Below are 11,424 nucleotides of genomic sequence, written 5' to 3'. Positions count from 1 at the left end.
TTTATGTCACAATTAAACTTTTCAACAAACTCACGAGATGACGAGACTAAATCTAAATGAACTAATCGGTGTAAACCCGTCCTTTTTCGTTGACTGAGCTGACCGAGTTCAAAGCAAGAAGACTACCGTGAGGTAAGAAGCTTTTGATGGATGCTGGGGAATGAATCGCTTTCTCTATCTTGTGAGGTTTTCGAGCATAAGCCATTTTTAGCACTATTACATGCTGGGATTGGTTTTGAAAGAAGAAGTCGATCCGATGACTCTATAATAAGACAATTCTACCTTTGTACGTTATCGCATCGCCTTGTAGCCTGATTGAAAATCATATCAAACTGGCAGAATGGAAGAAGTTCTGCATCCTCTTTCCTCCGTCTCTTCTGCTTTATTCATTGTGGAGTGAATAGAATAGTCAGAACTTACGGTGAAAGAACAAGTCACATTAGGAATAAGACCTCTCATGAGTATGGATTGCACCGAGCATAAGCTCCCCCCTCAAAGTCAGGTAAGCTGGATCTTGGTAAACCAATCAAATAGGAAGAGTGGCTTGCCCTGGAGTCCATGCCTTCTGAAGGAATAGCCGGTTTGCTTCTTTGGTCATCCGCATCCGTAATTAGCTAGGTCAGAGTACAATAAGATATCAACTCGTCACAAACTCACAATAAGATATTGTGGATTCATTTCAGCTATAAAGTTAGCAAGAAATAATACTCCATAGATCATCCATCAAGTTTCATTTGATTTCTTAGAATAAGACACCTTCATCAATGGACTTCACAGTTCTAGTTATCTACGGAGTAGTGTAATTGTTGTTGGTTACCAAATGTAGTAATGGAGTGGCCTTCTACTTCAAGCCCATTATTAGGGATAAAAAGTGAGTTTATGAAGTTTTTATCATGGAAAAATACTATATACGTGTGTGTGTTATTGTTGAGATCGAGTGTTTTAATTAAGCAATGTAACACTTCAAAATCATTTAAAGATTGATGGGTCCATATTATGATAAAACTGAGTTCAGTTCATACGGTTTATGTGATAAGTTGAAACTAGCTATGTGAAGTAATTGAAAAAAAAAAAAAAAAAATGGAACGTGTGTCAGTGTGTGTATCAAGAAATGATTTCCCCATGAGGCCAAGCCACCAATGGCAGTATAAATTGAAGGAGGAGCATTTCACTCACATCAAACAATCATATTAGTTGACTATTATATACTACCTCTGGTCCTAAAAAATATTCATCTTTTATTTTTGGCTATTTCAAAATAAATATTTCATTACTTTTTTTTAAATATTACCAATTTAACCTTTTATATTAAATTTTTTTTTTAAAAATTTAACAATCACATCTTTATTCACCCATTATGGATAATTTAATAATTCATTCATTACCAATACAATAAAAAAAAAAAAGAACGTTAGTCTTCAGAGGATAAAGTTTATTCTCTCAGATGATGTGGCCCAATACAATTTAGATACATGTTTAAAATTTTAAAAATTCTATAAATAATCCTTATCCATTTTTTGAGTCTCAAAGTTTTTTTATCCTTTCCAAAAGAATCACAATTGTTTCTATATCCAACCTTCATTTGAAATTGATAAATTACTAAATTTACTTAAAAAATGTACTATATCAAGTGTTGAATAGGAAAGGAATAGAGCTTCTCTCGTACATTAATTTCAGGGTCAGAGTTAGTTTTTCTTTGAGATCTATTTTTGGTTACAATTAGATTTATATTTTGGATCTCTCCCAAGTTCTCAAATACCTTAAATTGATAGGGCTAACAATTGGTTTTCCTTTTTTTTTTTCCCCTTTTTCTCATTGATGTAAAATTTGAAAAAAAAAAAAAAAAGAAGATTAAAAGTTTGTGAATACTACAAATTCCATTTGTGTAATTTTATGTCACTTATGAACTTCTATTGATTTGTATATTATTTTACATATTAAATAAAAGTTGAGTATTTGGTTTACATGAAAGAGACGTGGAGAGGGAGAGAGAGAGAGAGAGATGGATAATAATAGTATTAAAAATTTTAAAAATTTAGATATATGTCTAAATTGTATCGTCCAAACAAAACAAAAAAAAAAAACACAAAGTACTAAAATTCATCATATACTATTTAGAAGGAGAGAGTGTATATTTATACACGCGCGCGTGCACAAAAAAAATAAAAAATAAAAAAAATAAATAAATAAATAGGGAGAGTACAAAGATATTTTATTGGGAAATGGGACAAAAGGAGGTAAATTTATGAATGAGCAGGCAATAAACAAGGAAAAAAGAAGGAACCATTCTTAAACCATTCAATGGTTCCTTCTTTTATATATCTATAACACCATTCAATGGTTCCTTCTTTTTTCCTTGTTTATTGCCTGCTCATTCAAATTATAATGGTACTCAGAACTGCAGTCCTATAAAATAATTGCGACCACCCAAAAGAATGATGGATTCTTTATCTACAACGTACCCTTCAACTATGAATTGCCTTCGCCAATAACGCTTATGGTTTCTTTGTTTCATCATATAACAACGTTTTTCACCTTTTCTTATACACACAACAAGGATATATATCCTACACATATGCATAAAGGAGCGCTATGCATTATTCAAAGGGTGTTGCTTCTTTGATTCTGAAGTGAACATTAGTTTTATGTTATTTTCTCAACATGTGTGTTGCATGAGTGATTCGATCACGGACGGACCTACATGTCATTCAAGGGAGCAATTCTCTTTATTTTTAAAATATTACTATTGTTTTCTGAAATTATTTAAAAAAATTCATTATTCCCCCTCCCCCTTTATTTTCTGGATCTATCCCTAATTTTGATACCATCTTATATGTTGGTGCTAACCATTTTTCATAAAAGTAGTATGAAGTTGAAGAATATTCATAAATATAACTGTTATCAAATTTCTCCCTTTTGATTATGGATCATAATATCATGCTGTAGATATTATAACTATTTTTTTTTTTTTTTAGTTAAAAGATAGCACTAAGGATCATAAAAGGTCTAATCACTGCAAAATTAAGCAACCCTTACAACATGCGACGTTGAAATGAAGTTTTTTCAGAAAGGAAGGAACCTACCTCCATTGTTGCCTTTTTAGCGTTCTCTTTTTTCCTTTTTTATTTTTCTTTTCCAGAAAATGTGTAGTAGTTATATTAGCTTCTATTTTAACTCAAAAGTAAAATATCAAATTTACCCTTTATGAATTCACTCAATCAATTTTACCCCTTTCTCTTCTTCTTAGTCTCTTACCAGAATAGTATTAATAAACTGTGGATAGAAAGATGTTTCTTAGTTGTAGGCTTATTTTTTATTTTTAATGTTTTTTTGCATTTTACGGTTGTGGATGAGAACGGATTTGGATTTGCATTTTATCATTTTTTTTTTGCATTGATTAATTTTGGTTGTGGATGAGAAGGGATATGGATCCTCTCCTTGGGACATCTCTCTCCTACTCTTTTCAAAATTAATCTAAAAATTAATATTAAAACAAATTATTCATTAAAATACATTATTTACCGCATTTCTCTTCCTCTTTTTCTCTCTCCTTAATCATACAAGGCCAAATTTTTCTCTTCACTTTTTAGTAGCTTTCATGTAATTAACCTACTCACGACAAGGGATGGCAACGGGGCGAGTTTGGGCGGGTATACCCTCCCCCACCCCCACACAGGTACCCGCCCCGCCCCGCCTCGTTTAAAACCATAATTTATTTATTGTTGAAATAGATTTGCTCTCTTTTTTTTTTCCCTCATCTTCAATTATTCACCATTGCAAATTTATTTTTAATTAAATTCATTTTTTACTTTAATATTATTGTTATATAGGGTACTAAATATATAGTGGGAAATATATATACTAATGAAATATGGGTACTTAAGTAATTGTTAATCTAAATGGAGCAGGGCGGTATGGGGCGACCTCCCCCCGCTCCCGCACCAAACCCGTGCGAATTTTTATTACATCAAACCATCTCCGCTCAAATAAGTAAAATGGTCCTCTAAAACCGTCAAAAACGGTGCGGGGTGGGGCGGGTCAAATTGCCATCCCTACCCACAACCATTTAACCAAAAAAAAAAAAAAAAACCTACCCACAACCAACTATTTCTCTCAAATAATGAACTTTCTATCTCCAACTTGAACCAAACCACCCAGTCGCCATGTTTGGCCACTTATCGGCGCTATGCTTGATTACTATGGCGCTTGATTACTATGGCGCCAAGGATTCTTGTTATTCCGGCTAATGCATTTGTAGTTGTAAGCCCATCCATGCTTATATTGACCATGTATATTTGTATCTTCTTTGAATATTACTCCTGATTTTGTATGATCTTTAAAACCAACAATTGAGTTTTTAAGTTTTGGTCAATTCATCAGGGAATAATCATAAATATACTTTGAGTTAAAAAAAATAAAATAATAAAAACAAATTAATAAATCAAGAAATCAAACAAGGAATCCATTAGGTCTCTCTAAAAGTTAATTAAGATTTTAGATTTGGCAAAGGTCACGGCATCGCGATGCCAACCACCTTTTTTTTTCTCCCCACCTTATGTCCACCCAAAACCACTGAACCACTCACTATCGCCACCTCCCGACCACCATCTCTCTACCAACAATTTTGGCTTCATTTTGATGGAAACATTCACAGTTGATTAGATTGGTTGAAGATTGGATTGGTTGGAACTTCTGCAAGTTTTTCTCTTGGCTCACAAGTTGGATTTTTTTTAGACAATGACCCTCTTTTCAGAAATTGAATCTAAGCAACCCTAAAAAAAAAAAAAAAAAAAAAAAAATTATGAAAAGTTAAAATTGCCTTTTAATATTTTATTATTTGTAGTGGTAAAATATCAATTGAAAGACAAACTGCCCTTTATTAGAGAGAAGGGGAGCCCACCCCCAAATATATTAGTCCTTCCAAAATATACTTCTGGGTCCACCATCGCCACCTCCACCCAACCGCCACCTCTCCACGTACAACCTTTGGCTTCATTTTGATGGAAACATTCACAATTGATGAGATTGGTAGAGATGAGAGCAGATTGGATTGTTTGGAACTTCTGATATGATTTCTCCCTCAATCAATACATACATACATATATATATATATATACACACATATGTATTAAATATTTGGCATAATCTTTATATTTTCTTTCGATCGAATGGTATGAATCTTCTTATTTATGCTTGTTTTACATTGATATTTATTTGTCATCTAGATGTTGAATGGTGGTTGTTTAGAATTTAGGGTTGGAGCAAAAATTTTGCCATCTCTTTTACTCCGTTGGTTTAAGGTGCAAAATTTTTACTCGGTTGTTTTATAGAAAACCAAGAAAAGAAAAGAAAAGAAGGGGACTAACTTATGTATGACACTTGTTATAATAAGTATTGGGAGTGTTATTTTATTTTACTCTTAAGAGAAAGTAAAAATAAAAAAACATAATTTTAAAGAAGTTAATATAATAATACATGACAAAAGATTGAAGGGAGAATTATCAGGAGTGTCATTCTACTTTATTCTTAAGAAAAAATAAAAATAATAAAACATAATTTAAAAAAAGTTAATATAATAATAGTACGTGAAAAAATATTGAAGGGAGAATTTATATGACTGATCAACATGATGTAATTTAGGTCAGATTTGGATGTAAACTAAAAAGTGCATCCAGGTGCAGACAAGTTTTTCTCAGTCAGTGGCAACGTGTCAAAAGTGGGACCCTACATATATATCACATACATTTATACAGTGGTTGGGGAGAGAGAAAACTAAAGAGTCACAAAGTGACCCTTTTAAGTCCTAATAGAGAAACAAACAAAGTTATGGAATCTACACCTCGCCACACAAACCGTAAAACGGGATATACATATACATACATACATACATATATATATAAATATATGTATAATATCACTCGGGTTCAAGTCCAGTGTTCGGACTTTCCTCCTTCAACAATATTATTATATCCATATATATATGTAATGATTATAATTGCCAGTTTTCACATACGTTCTCTCTTTCTGCACCACTCTCTCTCTCTCTCTCTCTCTCTCTCTCTACCCGCTCCCTGTTTTTCTCACTTTTGTATACTCCTACCTCCCCTTCTCTCTCTCTCCAACACGAAGACCACTCGATGACAACGGACGACTGGATGACGGCGGCTCTGGCGGACGATGCGGTGGTGGCAGAGCTGTTGTTATCGATGAAGCATTCATCGGAATCTTACGCACCGCCGCCACTGCTGCTTCCGCCGCTCGGGTGGGGACACCGCCAGCAGCGTTCGAAGCCGTCGGCGAAGAAGGAACGCGACTCCACGAGATGCAGCCCCACAACGCCGCTCTCTTGGAGCGGCGCCACCGCATCTCCCAGCGACGGCTGCGACGAGTCCAGCCGGCCCTCCGATCCCTCCTCCGCCGCCAGATCCAAGGTCTGTATTCGTATCTCTCGCACAATCTCACCTCCCTCTAATTGTTCTCCTTATCTCCGGCGTCAGGTCAGTTTCCGGCCGCCTGTTATCGCGTGTCAGATTTCCGGTTAACTGAAACACGCTCGCGATTGAGGCTAATTGAGTCCGATCATTATCCGACTCAGGAAGTTTTTCTCTTCGTTTTTTTATTTCGTTTCATTTGGAAATTGACAACACATTTTATGCGTTTCACTTTCACATAAATTTAAAACGCTCTTCTTATGTGTTTCTTACTTTTACAATTTCACCTTTCTGCGAGTCGGTTTCTTCCGACGATTGCGTCAGCTTTCCGGTCATCAGATCTGTCGTGTGGTGTCTAACATATTTACATCGGTTGACCAAACTACCCATAGCCTGTGGGTCTCATAGTCTCATTACGAACTTGAAGCCTTTTGAGTTCACTGCTTGCCCGTAGACGATGCATACTTGTCTTCAGGAGGTTTTTTTTTCGTCGATTTTCTGACGATTAAGCCCCTAGTAGTAGCAGCAGCAGCATGGAGCTGACAAGGGGCGAATCTGTCAATTTACCTTGGCAGACGATCTCGGCGTGAAATCCGACGACCGTTGGCGTCGTCGCCGGCTAGTGAGACGACATTACGTACAGTGTAGACGGTCTCTCTCTCTCTCTCTGTGTGCACGTTATAGACATATATATTTTGTTTACGGAAATGCCCTTCTACAGTTTGAGAAATTACGAAGGTCACTTGAGATGAGCAAGATTAAAAAAAAGTGGGAGCAGTTTTAATGTTCACGTTTTCTTCTTCTTCTTCTTCGCCTCTTTTCCGGTCACCTGTCATTCTTGTTGGCTCTCTCATCAGAAAATTGCTCGTCTTTGATTTGACCAAAAGACCCTTCGATGTTCCGTCTAAAGTACTCTTATCGGTAGGGACAGTTTTGTCAGAATAGAAAGGCACCCTCACCTAGGGACTCAAAACCACGAAGCTTCCCCACATAATCCTCTTCCTTCTCTCCCTTTCCCTTTTATGATTCTTATCGGACGAAAATGACCCTTTCTAATTCTAACTGTATATATATATGCATCTGTATCTCTCTATATTTGTTTACGTATATTGCTTTTTCTATTTTTCTTCTCTCTAATTTTTTTTTGTTAGGTGGAATGTTGTTACTTGTTAGTATCGGGTGCTCTTTCTTTTTTTTTTTCTTTTTTTCTTTTTTCTTTTTTGGGTAAGGTTGCTCCTAGTTGTGTGTTGGTGGGAAGAGTAATCCTGTGCGGTTGGGTGTACTGCTCTGAATTTAGACGTCAACAACTAAGTGGTATTGAAAACTCGTCACCGAGTTTAGGCCTTGTCTGAGGCAAAGTCCATATGAGTCAAACTCAAGTTCAGTCTTTTCATCTCTGAGTCAAAGCCGAATCCGAGCTGAAGAATGCAGGCTCACGAGAATTGGTCACGCTACATATTTTCTGATGTGGCGATCTGTGGTGCGCCATGTTGACACACATGAAATCGGCTTGTTTAGTCGGTTAGTGTAGCATCACTCACATCGTAATCCCCACATTGGATGTACGCTAACAAATGGCTCCTTTCGTGTGGGGTGGCGTTCACGGTGCACTGGAGAGGGCTGGCCCTACTTGGGATGGTGCATTCTTTAGTTTCAGATCCTAAATCATGCACGCATCAGGACAAGTGTTGCTAAGCATATCACATTACTTATATGGGTGTGGAGTGTGATCGATTTGGATGCATTATTATAGGCCATGAAGGTGGGTCCACATTTAATTTTGTCTTATTTTTAGCTGTAAGTGGATCCCAACACAAAGCCTCCAGAGCTGGGAGTGGCTTTGTGTTGTGCTTATCCATTTGGTGAACTCTATTCCCCCTGTGAGGGGTAAGGAAGAGGAGAATAATGCTGTGTTAATATAAGACTATTTGTTCTTTAGCTTTCTCATGTCGGAGTTACCCCTATCATGTGTATAGTATAAAAATGAGTAAGCTTTTCTTGTGACTTTTGTTTGGTGAGTTTGTAACGGATACAATTATTGATTCATGCAATCTAATGGGTTTTTTCAGGGTACATTCACAACGGAAACTCCCAATAAGAGATCAAGGAGAAAGAAGGTAAATATCAGTATCCCTGTGACAGAAGCCCAATCTCTCTCTTTACTTGTATGTATCTTGTATCATTTGTCAAACTATCAAGTACAGTTGCCCACTTGTCGTGTTTGAATGACATAAATGGACCATATTAGTTTCATTCATCTAGATGAACTTAAAATATTCTTCTTATTGTTGAAATGGGATCTCAAATTTGAAGTATTGAGTGAAGTTTATAATTGATTGTTGCCAGACATTTACTGAACTTAAGGAGGAGGAGAATTTGCTATTGAAGGAAAAGATACACTTGAAGAAGGTTTGGTCCTAAAGAATCTTACTGTGATCTCTTCTTGTCCTAAATTTTTTCAACGTGATTATTTTTTTACTGTTATTGTATTTTTTTAAACAGGAATTAGAAACATTACAAATAACACTACGGGATCAGAAAGCTAGAAGTGAGAACTTGAAGAGGATTAAGGTAATTCATTTGTTGCCTATTCTGCAACTTATTTTTGTTATACTTCAACAACCTCAAATACAGAATGTTGAACCAGAACTGCTAACTAACAGGTAGAGATTTTCAGAATCTTGTTATGTGTCAATAGCAAAATTAGATAATAGCGTAGACCTGCCCAAGAAAATTTATCATCATCATTCAATTAAAATCGAATTTTAATGACTGAATATTGTTTCTGTTAACTGTAAGATCACCATACTATAAACTTAAACTTGTAGCAATAAATTTGTATCTTAAGGATTTGTTTTGAAATCTAGCAATTAGATTTCGAGGGTCCAATGACTAAGTTATGTATGAGATAGAATCTAATTACCTTTTCCGGTAACATGTCAAATGTCAGTTTGTGTTTTAATTAAGTTTGAAGGTGATGAATCCTGACCTTAAACCAGGGCATTAATTCTAAAGCACCCAAATGTGGCACAAGAGACTTATTTAGTAGTGCAGGACCATTTAAAGGTGGATCCAGTATCCCACTAAAATATATGTGTTTTTATATGTAATCTTTTATTGGAAGGATGAGTTTAGATCATCCAAGCTGAAACCTCCTCTACCTTCTTTTTCTTCCCAGAAAATTTTGAATTGCTCGAAACAAGATGTTGGCAAAATCAGATGATCATCCTTATCTTATCATTCTAATTATTAATTAATCCATATGTTATGGTCCATCATTCAAATCCAATTCACACTTGATAAGAATATGGTGCTTAAAGAATTTGGAGACTCCAATTTAAGATATTCCTGAGTTCTAGATGGACCTGGCTAGACAATCATGAAACCAATCTAGTTGATTGGCTTGGTTTTCTGCTTTATGTATATTGTATGTATATGATTTTGTATGGGTGTATGTGTGTGTGGCTGGTGTGTGCAAGTAAAGATAGAAGCAACTTCAGAATATGTGGGGGTATGGAGTTCATATGCTTGAATGTTTTTATATGGTGGTGATAGTAGTAGTGTAGAATTTTGTGTTAGAATGTCTCTATATGGCACAGTGGTAATAGTAGTTGTATAAAGCTTCGACTTTTATCCTTTACAATATGCTTTGGAGTTGAGACTTGTGTTCCTAACTGGTTCAAAAACATTCCTTTGCCATTGTTTTCTGCCCTGTGACATTTTCTTATTTTATAATTTATTTTTTTCTTAATGACATTTGAAATCTAAAACGAAGAAACATGTTCTTTTGGCAGCTTGATATGGGCCTGCAACAAACAAATAAGATGCTTACAATATCATCAGATGAACCAGAGGAAGCAATTTCCAATCAACCCAATTTGATGGAAGCCTCTAGTTTTAACCGTCTTCTAACGTTACCAACACATTCGACACAAGATTGTCCCCCATCATCTGATTCCCACAAAGTTCAAAAAGACGTCGAGCCCCAGGAAAGATGCTTCGTGATACCCGATCTAAACATGACGCCGTCTGAGGAGGAAGATTCTGGCTTCGACACTTTATATTGTTTCAGCTGAGAAGAAAGAGGACTCCATTGTTTGTCCCCTTTTTCCTGAAGCAAGTGGCTATGGTATTATTATGTGGCTTCTTGGTTCAATAAACAGAGTCCATTGGTCCTGAATATGCATAATATGACCTAGGAGCTGTTTGTAAAGTAGAAATGAAAATCTTATTTGTACCTGAGACAAAGTCATAGATACAATGACTCAAAGGTGTAATTCCTGAGAATCATAAGAATCACCAAGAAAGTTTTGAGGATAGTACAGAGACGGTAGCGATTAGACAAGTAGAAAATTTCAATGTTATGCAGGTTTCTTTGTTCCTTCTCCAAAATTTTCTGGAGTAAGTTCTCTTTACTTCATTTTAGAAATATATATAGGCATAAATGTGTCTTTAATTCTTTTGTAAACTACACACACAGTTGTTATATCCCTTTGAACTAGTTGAATCTAATTTCCACCAATTTTGTGTCTTTATTACTTGTATTTTGTCAGGGCATATGAAACTGAAGTATACATAGTACATACCTCTTTGAAAATAATCTTACTACTATTTTGTCAGGTTATATATGTCACTGAGTAGCATACACCTTTGAAAATAGCTAATATTGCTTTGTTTGACTTGGACAACAACTTGAAGAAACTGAGCTCTGCAAGGACCATTTTAGTCTTTGTTCTCTTTTTCAAGCGTGCTGAGCTTCTTAGTCAAGGATTTCAACAGACCTCAAAAGTTTGACTTAATATTGGTTGAAAATGAATATTACATGTTCCTTTTTCATACCCATTTGGCTTTATATTACTTCGTGAATGGATAATGCTATTCAGACTATGGGATTTTTATCCTTGATAGATTAAATAAGTTCATAGGTTTTTTTTTAATTATTTTTTATTATTATTATTTTTTTTTATTAACTAGGAGAAAAAAGTTTCAATCT

General features: G+C 35.4%; 1 protein-coding gene across 1 annotated transcript; it reads left to right on the top strand.

The window, feature by feature from the left end:
- Positions 1-5,900: 5,900 nt before the first annotated feature.
- Positions 5,901-10,953, top strand: LOC132304513 (uncharacterized). The gene is made up of 5 exons (XM_059802239.1): positions 5,901-6,431; positions 8,501-8,548; positions 8,778-8,840; positions 8,934-9,002; positions 10,226-10,953. The coding sequence occupies exons 1-5, from the start codon at positions 6,138-6,140 to the stop codon at positions 10,505-10,507; spliced, it is 756 nt and encodes a 251-aa protein (XP_059658222.1). The 5' UTR covers positions 5,901-6,137; the 3' UTR covers positions 10,508-10,953.
- The last annotated feature ends 471 nt before the right edge of the window (positions 10,954-11,424 follow it).

Source organism: Cornus florida, unplaced genomic scaffold (genome assembly GCF_030987335.1).
Source record: "Cornus florida cultivar Cherokee Brave unplaced genomic scaffold, ASM3098733v1 CherokeeBrave_3.0.0_Hap2_Chr04, whole genome shotgun sequence".
NCBI lineage: Eukaryota > Viridiplantae > Streptophyta > Magnoliopsida > Cornales > Cornaceae > Cornus > Cornus florida.
The sequence above is the reverse complement of the archived record's forward strand: the minus strand, read 5'-3'. Positions and strand labels throughout refer to the sequence as shown.

Coding starts and splice junctions, on each gene's coding strand:
- LOC132304513 (XM_059802239.1), top strand. CDS start 6,138: ATGACAACGGACGACTGGATGACGGCGGCTCTGGCGGACGATGCGGTG. Junction 8,841..8,933: donor AAAAGATACACTTGAAGAAG/GTTTGGTCCTAA, acceptor TTTTTTAAACAG/GAATTAGAAACATTACAAAT. Junction 9,003..10,225: donor AGAACTTGAAGAGGATTAAG/GTAATTCATTTG, acceptor TTCTTTTGGCAG/CTTGATATGGGCCTGCAACA.